Below are 14214 nucleotides of genomic sequence, written 5' to 3' on the forward strand. Positions count from 1 at the left end.
TGGTCAAAGGTCTGGCAGATAGAATTTAATGCAACAAGTGCAGTGATGCATTTGGGGTGCAGAAAACCAAAGGAGATGTGCCAGAAAGGAGGTGAGAGATTGATAAGCACAGTTCAGGAGAGGGACCTTGGGGTGATGGTGTCTGAGGAACTCAAGGTGACGAAACAATGCAACAAAGTGGTGGCACAACCAGAAGGATGCTAGGCTGCATAGAAAGGCGTATAACTAGCAGAAGAAAGGAGGTTGTTGATGCCCCTGTACAAATCGATGGTGAGGCCCCATTCGGAGTATTGTGTTCAGTTCTGGAGGCCGTATCTTGCTAAGGATGTAAAAAGACTTGAAACAGTTGTGAGAAAAATGGTGAAAATGCTATAGGGTTTGCATAGCAAGACATACGAGGAGAGACTTGATGACCTGAACATGTATATCCTGGAGGAAAGGAGAGACAAGGGTGATATGATATAGACATTCAAATATTTGAAAGGTACTAATCTACAAATGAACCTTTTCCAGAGACGGGAAGGTGGTAGAACTAGAGGACATAAATTGATGACTCAGGAATGTCATCAGGAAGTACTGGAGTCTTCAGCAGTGATTGAGGGAACAGTTTTGCTTACCGCTGTGACTCAATTGGCTCCTGATGTATTTGCTGATGCTTACATGTAAGTGCCAGTCTTACAACATAACACACGTAAAGTCTAGCCCTTATACATATGCATTTGTTGGCATTAAAGTCCTGTATGAAGTCACTTTTTTTTTTTTTTTTACATGTTTCTTTGTGAACTGGCTGCTGCTGCTCAATGTGCTGGCAAATACTCATTTATTTCCTGGCACCCTTATATTTATTTCACAAAAAGTAAAATGCTTGGTGAATTAACCTCTCAACTTAGCCATCCCAATTCCTACCTAGACATCATATACAAAATAGGGCTTCATGTCGCTAGATTACTGAAGAGTGCTACTGTGTTGGTGTGTGTTATTAGTAACTAGATCCTACAGCATAATAAAATAATATTTACAAAAATGTAATGTATTTTGTTTTTGTTATTCATTATGTCATACGTTGGTTGTAATCCATTAAGACTTGAGGCCCTAGTGGGCTATAAAGTTTTAAAATAAAAATAAGAAAAACCATGAGCTAGCTTCATTCAGCTTTAATAATTTCATAATATACAGACATGAATACTTGTAACAGAAGCCAGGGAACATTTATATCTACTATGGTGACTTACTAATCTGGCTATTAATTAAGGTGGAAAATAGTAGATACACCACTCAGTTTTTTGACGGTGAAGATTATAGTATAACCCAACACAACCCCTTTGGGCAAAACAAGGCCTGTGTCGGGCAGTGTATTAGGTTGAAACTCTACAATAAAGCTTTGTTTGTATCTCTCACTGATCTGCTCTGTTTGTTTCCACACTGGAGTCTGTGGATTGTTTGCCTTGTTGCTTTTTCGGACTATCTAGTGGTCAGGCCAGCCCTTCATATTTTGTTCAAGTGGGAGCCAGCTCTTCCTGCATCTCTTGCTCTGTCTGGTTCTGCGCAGGTACCCAACCATAGCACAGTCATTTTCATCACCATATGAGAATTGTCATCTCTTCAGGTCCTATGCAGAAGCTGTCTCTGTCATAGCACCACTCCTCCTGCTGATCCTATGCGAGAGCTAAGTCTGTCCACTGAAGGCCACAAAAATCTGCCCAGGGCCATATTTGAGAAACTCCATCACTTCAGAAATTTGTTAGATGCTTCAGTGGATCCCTTTGGGTATCTGTTTTATAATGGTCAATATTTAACTGCACTTTAAACACCTAGGAAGACATTTTAGAAGTGTTTCGCATCACTTGCCTGCATAAAGTTGATTTACATATGTAAATGTGCATATGCATATAGGCAGTGATTTTGAAAAAGCCAGTACTTACTTATGTATGCCTATGGCATGCACTGATTTTGAAGGGGGTGCAATTTATTTATTTCAGAAGTTCTGATATACCGCCAATAGGCCTGCAGATAGGCATCCAGCGATTTACAAGCATTAAAATTTTAATTAAAAAAAAAGTGGAGGCAGGCTGATCTAGTGAGCCTATGGGAGAGACAGAAAAAGATGTGTTTTTAGTGCTTTTTTAAAAGTAGACATTGTCGGTCAATTCCTGATGTGAAAGGGTAGGTTGTTTGAAAGTTTGGGACCAAGATACTGGAATAGTCAGGAAAATTGAGACGATCTGTGTGCATGCTTTGGGCAGATGTTAGAAGTGTTTTCCTTAATTTTCAAAACCCTTTCCCTGTCTGCATTTACTCCTCAGAGTCATGCATACCTGTCAGCTAACTGTTCAGAACTGAGGAGCTATTTATTGAGAGGTACAAGGGAGGGAGGATTGTTTGAGCTTTGGATTTCAGCTCCAAAACTGGCTCTCCTTGGAGTTGCAGTTTCAAAAATTCCACTGTTTGCACTTACATGTGGTAGTAGCAAATGTTGCTTACATGTGAAAGTGCCCCCTTCTTACCCATACAAAAGCCCTAAGTAATATCACTCTCTTTTGAACCAGTTTTGTAAAATGACTGTTTCTGCATACATTTTTTTCTACAGCCTTATGTGTATTTTACCAAAGGTTCCATGTTCAGTGAGCTTTTTGTAAAATACTTTGGAAATTTTGAATGCCCTGGCTTGGGCATCCCTTTCCTGACTTAGACAACCTATTAGACTGCGGGTATGCAATATTACAGTTATGTGCATAGTTTATTAAAAACTTTCTATACTGCCTTTCCAATGAGGTCAAGGCAGTGTACAGGCTAAAAACACATAGTAGAAAGGAACACCACTGAATAATATGAATGACTTTCTTGTATCTGTCTTCTTTCCTAACAAACTTGGGGAAGGGGGGAAACAAATAATTATGACATATGAATTTATAAACAGTTTATTTTTGAGTTTGTCATAATAATGTATGTGCTGAATATTTAGAAAGTCATTTTCAAACAGGTTTACCTGCAGGAACCCAGCCTCTTTTGAAACCTGTCCCCACTCAGTGGATAAAATAAGCATATTACAAAAGGACACATAGGGAATTGGGACTTGATATATCGCCTTTCTGAGGTTTTTGCAACTACATTCAAAGCGGTTTACATATACTCGGTACTTATTTTGTACCAAGGGCAATGGAGGGTTAAGTGACTTGCCCAGAGTCACAAGGAGCTGCAGTGGGAATCGAACTCAGTTCCCCAGGATCAAAGTCCACTGCACTAACCACTAGGCTACTCCTCCATACTCTTACTTGCCAACATGAGAGTGGAGCCGAGGCAGAAGGGGATTCAGGGGAGGCAGAGTACAAACAAGGCTTTCATTCTGGAAACCCCGGGTATACTTCAGCAGGTAGACTTGCACTTGATTCACAGCACTTGCAAATATAAGCACCAAAATCGGAGCCCTAGTCCTACAGGTAAGTAGGTTTTTACATGGAGGACACACACAGGCTTCTAGTCTTACGGGGATATTGTCTCACTAGATCTATAAAGCCCCCTAGCTAGTCTCAAAAAAAGAAAAAAAGCTGTCAGTTAGATGCAGAATTACCTGTTCAGTCACTGCATTGACATCACCCAACAAACATGCTGCAGGCTTCACATTATTGCCCAGCTCCTCTGCACAAATATCTACCTACAGGTTACAAAAATGAAACATTGGTTGTAAGGGTGAAAAGATGCAGGCCAATATTTTAATAACTGGTTAAGAGGGTAGTTCAGTACAGTATTTGTAAATGTAACACCACTTTTGCATGTTTAAAGTGTTACAAGAATAACACGCCAACTGCTACTAAACTTGGGTGCTTAATGCTGCTAAAGCAGTTTTGTTATTTTGACGAAGCTGTAATAACTCAATAAGAGGAAAAACACGCTCCATATAGGGCCAAAGAAGAGTGCAAACATCTGGAGATTCACACAGTCACAGACATTCACATAATTAATACACATCAGTAACTAGTCCCACTGCATAAGGAGAACCTGTGGTAAAATTATACACATGAACAGTATTATTGCACACTAACAAGGACCAACATAGAGAAAATAAAAAAAGACTGCCTGACATCGAGAGCCATTGATTTAAAACAGGCCACAAAACTTGCAAAGGAAATATGTACAAAACTTCCAGAAACTAAATACACACACACTTTCACTGATTTAGTATGCAAACTTTCAAGAAAGATTTATGTGCATACTTTTGAAAATCCCTAATTATGATCCGAAGTCCAAACCTGTCCCAGTTCCATCCTGAGAATGCCGCTACTTGTCACGAATAAAAGTATTCAAACCTATATTACAGGCAAACTTGAACCAGCATATACATAACAAGTCATTTTTACACATAAAAAAAAGAAAAAACACATAAAAAAGATATTTATGTCTATCATTTAATATTTAAACGTGGCAAACCACTTGGTTATCAATGAATGGTATATCAAATAGTAAAACTTTGACAGTTACTGTCCTCGGGAATAATTTTATAGGGGATGAGAGCATAGAAGGAAAAAATAGGTCTTACCTGATAATTTTCTTTCCATTAGTCCTTCCCACAATTCCAGAACCTGTGGGATAGCTGTATCAATCAACGAGCAGGAGGAGATAGATAACTGAAAACTAAGCTGAGACATCGCTTGGCATCCAGTCCAGCTACTTGGTATGTATGTAGACAAGCAGTAAGGAAAAACTCAAAATAGATACAACCTTAAACAACTCATTAACCTAACATTAACCAGATGGGCAAATATGTGTGCACCTCTCATCTCTGGACAACTGTTTATAATTAGGATCTGCCTCACCCATTTGCGCAGCGGAAGCCATGGGCTCTCTGTACTATCCTAGAGAGAACTGCAAATCCCCTCTAGATGCTTAATTACCCCAACCTTAAATCTGCTCATGACAGGCTTACACCGTCAAGGCAGTATAGACCCTTGTAATTAGAAAGGAACCCAGTATGTAGTAGAAATAATAAGATAGTTTATTACAATCTTACCAATGGCAGTACAGTTGAGTCAAGCATTCACATAATGGAACCGCATATCATGGTACGTCCTCTCTCTCTAGCCTACTGGAGTCTTCCTTCTCTGGTCTTCTACTACTACTACTACTATTTAGCATTTCTATAGCGCTACAAGGCATACGCAGCGCTGCACAAACATAGAAGAAAGACAGTCCCTGCTCAAAGAGCTTACAATCTAATAGACAAAAAATAAATAGTAAGCAAATCAAATCAATTAATGTGAACGGGAAGAAAGAGAGGAGGGTAGGTGGAGGCGAGTGGTTACAAGTGGTTACTAGTCAAAAGCAATGTTAAAGAGGTGGGCTTTCAGTCTAGATTTAAAGGTGGCCAAGGATGGGGCAAGACATAGGGGCTCAGGAAGTTTATTCCAGGCGTAGGGTGCAGCGAGACAGAAGGCGCGAAGTCTGGAGTTGGCAGTAGTGGAGAAGGGAACAGATAAGAAGGATTTATCCATGGAGCGGAGTGCACGGGAAGGGGTGTAGGGAAGGACGAGTGTGGAGAGATACTGGGGAGCAGCAGAGTGAATACATTTATAGGTTAGTAGAAGAAGTTTGAACAGGATGCGAAAACGGATAGGGAGCCAGTGAAGGGTCTTGAGGAGAGGGGTAGTATGAGTAAAGCGACCCTGGCGGAAGATGAGACGGACAGCAGAGTTTTGAACCGACTGGAGAGGGGAGAGGTGACTAAGTGGGAGGCCAGCAAGAAGCAGATTGCAGTAGTCTAAACGAGAGGTGACAAGGGTGTGGATGAGGGTTTTGGTAGAGTGCTCGGAAAGAAAGGGGCGGATTTTACGGATGTTGTAAAGAAAGAAACGACAGGTCTTGGCGGTCTGCTGGATATGAGCAGAGAAGGAGAGAGAAGAGTCAAAGATGACCCCAAGGTTTCGAGCTGAGGAGACAGGGAGAATGAGAGAGCCATCAACAGAAATAGAAAACGGGGGGAGCGGGGAGGTGGGTTTGGGGGGGAAAATGAGAAGCTCGGTTTTGGTCATATTTAATTTCAGGTGGCGTTGAGACATCCAGGCAGCAATGTCAGACAAGCACGCTGAAACTTTGGTTTGGATGCAAGGTGAGATATCAGGGGTAGAAAGGTAGATTTGGGAGTCATCAGCATAGAGATGGTAGGAAAAGCCATGGGATGAGATTAATGAACCAAGGGAAGAAAAGAGGAGGGGACCAAGAACAGAACCCTGAGGTACGCCGACAGGCAGAGGGATAGAAGTAGAAGAGGATCCACCAGAGTGAACACTAAAGGTGCGGAGGGAGAGGTAGGAAGAGAACCAGGAAAGGACAGAGCCCTGGAATCCAAGTGAGGACAGGGTATCGAGAAGTATGCTGTGATCGACAGTGTCAAAAGCAGCGGAAAGATCAAGAAGAATGAGGATGGAATATTGACCTCTGGATTTAGCCAGTAATAGGTCATTGGAGACTTTAGTAAGCGCAGTTTCGGTTGAGTGGAGAGGGCGAAAACCAGATTGTAATGGGTCAAGAATAGCATGTGAGGAGAGAAAATCAAGGCAGCGGCGGTGAACAGCACGCTCAAGTAATTTGGAGAGAAAAGGAAGGAGGGAGATGGGTCGGTAATTAGAGGGACAAGTAGGGTCAAGTGAAGGCTTCTTAAGGAGAGGTGTGACCACAGCATGTTTAAAGGCAGCAGGGACAGTTGCAGTGGAAAGTGAGAGGTTGAGAATGTGACAGATAAAAGGAATAAGAGTAGGAGAGATGGCATTAAGAAGGTGAGTAGGAATGGGATCAGAGGAACAGGTGGTACATTTTGAGGAAGAAAGGAGAAGTGTAGTTTCCTCAATAGTAACTTCAGGAAAGGAGGAAAGGGAATGAGGGGAAGGAGAGAGAGGGGAACGGACTAGTGGAGGGAGAGGTGGTGAGGTAGAGAAAGCAAGGTTTATCTTTTGAACCTTGTTGTGAAAGAATTCAGCAAGGGTCTGAGGAGATAATGAAGGGGGAGTTGGGGGAGGGGGCACCTTGAGGAGAGAGTTCAATGTGGTGAAGAGAAGTCGAGGATTAGAGCCAAGAGAGTTGGTCAGTTGGATATAATAATCCTGTTTGGCACTGTAAAAGAGCAGATTGGAAGGAGGTCAGCATGAACTTAAAGTGTAAGAAATCAGCAAGGGCCCGAGATTTCCGCCAGAGGCGTTCGGCGGAGCGGGTACAGGAACGTAGGTAGCGGATATTAGAAGTCAGCCAAGGTTGGGGTTTTGTACGCCTTACAGGGCGGGTCATCAAAGGTGCAAGAGTGTCTAAGGCAGAGGATAGAGTATTGTTGTAAGAAGAAACAGCCTCGTTGACAGACGTGGATGGTGCCACAGTAGAGAGGAGGTTAGAAACATGGGAGGATAGAGATGAAGGGTCAATATCATGAAGATTCCTAGATAAATTAGATAGGATAGGACGGAACTGGGAGGGGGGAGATTTAAGTGTGAAAGTTATAAGATGGTGATCAGAGGAGGGATGATCAGAGGCAAGGAAACTAGAAGGTGAACAGTTGGAGGAGAAGATGAGATCAAGACAGTGACCATTTTGATGAGTGGGGGAGGTGGAGCATAGTTGGAGATTAAAGGACGACGTTAAAGCGAGTAACTTGGAAATAGAAGAGTTGGAAGGATCATTAGCAGGAATATTAAAGTCACCAAGGATGAGAGAGGGGGAGGAAGGATCATGGAAGAAGGCAAGCCAGGCGTCAAAGTCACTGAGAAAGGATGAAAGGGACTTACCAGGGGGACGATAAATGACCGCTATTCGAAGAGGCAGAGGAGAGAAAAGGCGGATAGAGTGGACTTCAAAGGAGGAAAAACAGTGAGATTGAGGTGGAAGAAGGGGTTGAAATCTGGAGGAGGGAGAGAGAAGTAGTCCAACACCGCCCCCACGGCCAGCAGGGCGAGGAGTATGTGAAAATAGATAACCGCCATGGCACAGGGCTGCGACTGAAGCAGAGTCATCAGGGCAGAGCCAGGTTTCTGTTATGGCGAGCAGATGGAGGTGACGCGAGATAAAGAGGTCCTGGATATAGGGGAGTTTGTTACAGATAGAGCGGGCATTCCATAGGGCGCAAGAGAAGGGCAGAGAAGAGGAGGGGAGTAGAGGAATAGAGATGAGGTTAGAGAGGTCACGGTGAGATCTGTAGAGTTTGGATAATAGTTGGTGCGGAGGTCCAGGATTGGGATTGATGTCACCAGCTGAGAGTCCTCAAACTGCTCCTTATATACAATTTTGGCCCTATTCATTTCAATGGACCCCAGCTGTCTCAACAGGGCTCCTAGCCCTGATCAGTTGATCAGAATGACTTCATATGTTCCCAAACCTTCCTGTAGCCCCCCCCCCCCCCTTTGGATGTTCTCACCCGGGGTACAGCTGACCCAGTACTATCTCTACATAACCATAGCAACTCTTGCTTATGACGTCTTGCAGGTGCCAGTCTCAGGACTGTTTATAGAGTAGATTGCCCCCACCCTTGCCAGCTCTCAATTACCTCATTTCAGCACTTGCCACAGTGAAATGTAACTGTGTCAAAGGTGATCTCTGATTTTTACAAGCTAGCTCTCTTTTGTATCAGAGATGATTTTGATTTTAAGAAGCCTAGTTCTTATTATGAGCCATTGGCCTGTATTTTACTGAGAGCAAGGGCTAGCATAACTCTTCACAACTTGGAGAGAACAAGAAATACAAAAGACGTATAATGCAAGGTGACAGTCATTATTTGACCCATCACTTCACACTGACTAAACATCTCAGAAACCTCAGGGAGGTTCTGCAATAGTGGGAAGGACTAATGGAAAGAAAATGATCAGGTAAGACCTAATTTATCCTTCCATTACGTAGTTTCCTATTATTCTAGAACCTGTGGGATGTTCAAAAGCAATCCCTAGAATGGGTGGTATCCTGGCGCCACTTCCCTGAGGACCGAAGCCCCAAAACTGGTTTCCGAGCACACTGCAACATCCACCCTGTAGTGCTTAGCAAAAGGTATGCAGCATTAACCACGTTGCCTTGTAAATATCCACTGGAGATAGTAAGGTAGTCTCTACCCAGGATGTCGCTGTACGCCTCATAGAATGAGCCTACAAGGCCTGAGGAGCCTACTTTCTATGCAAGTAAATAATCTAGACGTAATAGTCTCCTTAAGCCATCTAGCAAGTTTGACTAGTACACTATACAGGTACAGCTCTATGTAGTTTCAGTTTAGTTTACCTTTTTTAACTGATATGCTATTTTAAATAGTCTGCATATTTAATTTCACCCTAGATATATGCATTTTTATTCTGTAACATGTTTTCAACCTTTATGCAGTCTCTATTTTTTTTGATAGATTTAATCTTTGTAATTTCTTATGGTACCTTTATTCATACAATGATTATATTATATTTCAATGGTGTACTTTCATGGTCCTTATGCTGAAATTATTTTTGTCTTGTTTATGAGTTCTTTACGTATATTATATCCTTTACTGTATATGCCTTATGTTAGACACACCTCATTTATAGACTTTTTATGTTTATTTTTTACATTTGGTTTTATAATATTTTAGATTTGCGCATTGCTTATAAAGTTTGTTGTACTGTGTCATTATTCTATTTGTTTTTATTATTGGTGTTTTTACAATAGCTAGTTATATATATATATTTATTTATTTATTTTCTGTATGATTTAGTAAGGAGGGCCTTCGCAGCTGAAACACGATTCGTGTTGAGTTCATTACATATTTTTGAATAAAACTCCTGCTCTGAACACTGAGTCCGTTGGATGTTTTTTTTCTACTTCTTCCCTTGTGTCACCTTCGCTGTGTTTGCCTGTTGTATTGACCTGTGCGGAGGTTTTTTGTTCTTCTGTGCTTGTCGATATATTATTGCAATGCCTCCTCCCCTTCTTTTGGTTCTGTTGATATGTATTATTTTGTATCCTGGTGAGCATAGATCTAGTAGTGCAGGGTCGTCTTCAAGGTGCAGCCAATTTTCAGTTATGAGCAGTAGTCCGAGTTGTTCCATTTCTATCCAGTCTCTTAGTAGTGTTGTCTTATTTACTGCTGATCTCGCATTTATGTAACCTATTTGTATTGGGACATACGTATCATGTTTAATGTTGGTGTTTTTAACAGTTTAATTGTCTGTGTGGTCTGCCTGTTTTGCTGTTGTGGTTTTGTTGGGAGTAGACTACCAGCCCTCGAATACGCCATGGATGTAGAGCATTTCCTAGCCTGAAGCAAGACAGCAACAACTAAATCAGAATAACCTTTTCATCACAAATAAGCCCTTTCAATGGCCAAGCTATAAAACCAAAGGGGCACGGATCCCCCATGAGCACTGGTCCTTGCTTCAGTAGGCTGTGTACCTGCAGAAGATGGAGAAGACCCCAGTCCAGTCGCCAAATCAGGTCTGTGACCAATCCAAGATGAGAATTATTCAACCCCGGTGGAATGCAGTCCTTTTCAACATATGGCCTACCGTGGGCCAAGGAGAGAAGACAGATGTCACTAGCCAGGGCTGCAGTACTGCATTGCCCCTATTGAGCCTAGTTCTTTCTGATGGCTGAAGAACTTGGGCACTTTGGCATTTCTTTTCATTGCCATCAAGTCCATAAGTGGAGAACCCCAGTGGTCCACCATCAGTGGAAACCCTGGCTGGATAGTTTCTATTCTTCCGGATCCAAGGGGTGCTTGCTGAGGAAGTTCCACCTCCACATTCAAGGACCCCGCAATGTGACCTGTTGACAAGCAGAGAATATTTTTCATCACCCAGCTCATGAGGGAGGCCACCTCCACTACCATCAGATGGCTGCAGGTCCTGCATTGCTTGTTCATATAAGCCACTGCCGTCGCATTTTCTGATATCCAAGCAATATATCGACTACCGAGACTCTTGTTACATCCATGTGCCCTGTGCCAGAGATGGAACTTGTAATGAGCTCCCCAACCTGACTTGCTAGTGTCTGTTGTCACCATCTCCCACTGTGTTATCGGAAAGGGAGCTTTGACAGTAAAATTCCTGGGCAATAACCTCCACTGCATACTCTGTCTGCAACCACCATCCAAGGCAGCTGTACTTCTGTGACACCGAAGACCAGCAGTCGAGAAGAGATTCCTGTAACAGCTGCATATAAGTTCTTGCCCATGGCACCACTTCCATCACCACCATCATTGACCTCACAATCTGAATGTAGTCTCAGAACCTGGGCTTGCCTTGACTGAGAAGACAATGAATCTGTTAAACCAGCTTCACCCTCCTGTGCTCTGTGAGGAAGATCTTCTCCTATGCTATGTCAAACAGAACACAAAGATACTCCAGTATCTGCGATAGAGTTAGGCTGCTCTTCTCAAAATTGATCGCCCAACCCAATTACTGCAGAAGACAGACAACTTTGACCTTCGCTGCCACACTGTCCGAATAGGACAACACACAAATGAGCCAGTCGAGATACGACTGAAGGATGCTGCTGCCACCACCACCATAACCTTGTAATGTTATTGGAGCCATGGTGAGACCGAACAGCAAAACTCTGAACTGGAAGTGATGGCCCAGCACTGCAAAAAATGTATAACCTCTTATGTGATTGGGGGCAGTGAGACATTTTCTCGCTTGAGCCAAGGTTATGACTGCTCTTAAGTGTCTCCATGTGAAGGAGGGACACTCAGAAGCAACGGTTTAAACCTTTGAGATCTAAGACCAGATGAAAGGTGACTTCCTTCTTTAGGATAATGAAGTAGATGGGGTATGTCTTCTCCCTGTTTGGCCTGAGTACTGGAACAATGGCCCAGAGCGCCTAAGACGCTATGGGGGCCTGAACCTCGACCGTCTTGGTTCCCATTCAACAAGACTGCACAAAGAGAGGAGTGACCGGACGGGAGAACTCCCTTGTAACCTTCTGTAAGAATATCCAGAACCCACTGGTCTGATATGATTTTGGCCCATTCCTCTTGAAACTCCTGAAGACGTCCTCCCACTGGAGGAAGAGAAGAGTGGACCACTGTGAAGCTCTGAAGGCTTTGGGCGCTGCCCCTCTGGAGGTGGCACTCATCGGAGGAGGGACTAGGATAGCATCCCTCCTCCATTCAAGGTAGCAGAGGTTTGAGGGAGGGGGGAAATCAGTCAGTCACCGCCAGTTGCCACTAGACCACCAGGGTATGGGCTGGAGGTCTGCTGACCTCCAGCTCTTTTTCTGTTGGAGTGGGTGGGGTATTAGGGGGTTGAGGAACCTTGATTAGCAGTAACTCCAGAGTTACTGCTAATCAAGGTTCCTCAAGACCAGAGCATTTGCTTCATTACTCTCTACATGTTGACGGACAATTCAACAAGTGGATGTTCCTATTTGACATGAGGCTCCTGATGCAGGCCTACCTGGCCGAAACACAGATGTGCCAAGTCCAGAACAATTTGCAATAAACTGTGTCTTTACTGATTGGAACATTGTCCGCTCATCCTTGTGTTATCTTCGCTGTCTCAGCGCATGTTGTGTACTTTGCGAAGATTTGTTTCTTCTGTGTATACATCACCTTTATAAAATGGGCATAAAATATGCACTTTTTTGCCATTTTCATATAAGCTCTCCGTTATAAAATTAGCTCCAACATCTTCACTCTTTTTGACTTTTAGAATTAAGCTAGATACTCGCACTGTCCTCCTCTTTCTCTATGTCAGCCCAGTTTGAGCTCCTCATTCTTCCCCTCCGAGTCAAGAACTTCAGTTCTCTACTATATCTAATCTCAGACATGAAGGCCTGGAGGCAGAACAAAGCCCACCCTTTACTGGATTCTCTGCCTTTTTTGCAGAACTAACCACTGACAATGGCAGAACAACTGCAGGAGGCAGTGGCCAACCGACTTCAATAAAACAAGCCCCTGTCAGGATTCAGCAGCCACAGCCTGGAAGGAGGTTACCATGAAAGAATAAGCCATGACAGTATCATTCACAATAAGAAAAGAGCAATCCCAAGCAGAGAGGCTGAAGGAAAACCCACATACAGGATGTTTTAATTTTCAAACCTGAATAATCTTCACTTTTGGTTGGAACCTTGGTGGAAGTCCAAAGTGTAAAATCCAGTTTAACCTAGCACCAAGTAGCACTATGACATCCGCATGCAGCAACGCACTGTAAGAACAAAACACAAGTGTTACATATGCCATGCAAAGGCCCAGTTTTGATTCTCTGGTTTGGGGCTGGGCACACTGCAGAAGCAGCCTTCATACCCTCGTAGTGAGTCCTACCCATTGCTCAGCAGCAACACCTACAGGCTGGAATTACAGTGTACACATATAGGGTTCTGGAGAAGGTGGGAGTTCTGGAGTGCTTCCCAGTCATGCACTGTCCCAGCAATGACAAAGATAGGAAAACTCATTAAGTACAAGGGAAATATGACAGATAGCTGCCAATGAACTTGTGGCTCTATGGCCCAAGTAGAGTTCAGTCTGGTTTGAGCTAAAAGCCCAAAAGGAGCAGGAGGAAATGGCCAGACTACAAATACAATTTTAAAAAACAGAATATGCTCCTTCTTGAAAACGGAAACAGCAAACATCAAGGATAAAAAGTAGGGCTGCATGTTAATCACAATTAACATGTTTAATTTTTTTAAATTGCGATTAATGATTAACCGGCCTCCCTCTATCCCTCCCCCCTCCGCATATCCAGTCTGGCATCTCTTCCTCCCTTCCCAGACCACCGGCAGATCGACTCTCCTCTCCCCTCCTAGTTTACCTTATTATTTGCAGTACATCTTCACCCTGCAGTGGCACTGTATTGATACGCTGCCTTGGCCTGTGCTAGGCCTTTCCTTCTGACCCGTCCTGTCCCCTTCTGACACAACTTCCTGTTTTCAGAAGGGGGTGCCAGGTCAGAAGAAAGGCCTGGTGCAGGCCCAGGCAGCAATACAATATGCTGCCGCTGCAGAGTGAAGACTTACTGCAAACAACAAGGTAAACAAGAAGGAGAGGGGAGGAGAGAGCCGCTGGTGGTGTGGGACAGATGGTGGGCAGGCGAGCGAGATAGAGAATGGGTGAAGGCATGGGAGGCACATGAGAGAGAGAATGGCTGAAGGCCCCCTCCAAAGCTACAGTACCTGTTCAATGGCTGGTGGGGTAGCTGAAGCCCTGCCAGCCAAAGAAATCCGCTGCCTGAGTCACCCCCTTCCTCATCGTACTGCCTCAGGAGCGAAAGTCGGCGGGGTGCCTCCATCCACCAA

The 14214-nt window shown here is 43.6% G+C and overlaps 1 protein-coding gene across 1 annotated transcript in view; it reads right to left on the bottom strand.

Annotated features, from left to right (window-relative positions):
* Nucleotides 1-14214, bottom strand: part of HACL1 (2-hydroxyacyl-CoA lyase 1) — a 150716-nt gene that overhangs the window by 55174 nt on the left and 81328 nt on the right. Inside the window, exons 10-11 of the mRNA XM_030202542.1 lie at nt 13022-13127; nt 3569-3652 (exon numbers count right to left, since the gene is read on the bottom strand). Coding sequence (XP_030058402.1) covers nt 3569-3652; nt 13022-13127 — 190 coding nt within the window. The remainder of the gene's footprint in view (nt 1-3568; nt 3653-13021; nt 13128-14214) is intronic.

Source organism: Microcaecilia unicolor, chromosome 1 (assembly GCF_901765095.1).
Source record: "Microcaecilia unicolor chromosome 1, aMicUni1.1, whole genome shotgun sequence".
Lineage (NCBI taxonomy): Eukaryota > Metazoa > Chordata > Amphibia > Gymnophiona > Siphonopidae > Microcaecilia > Microcaecilia unicolor.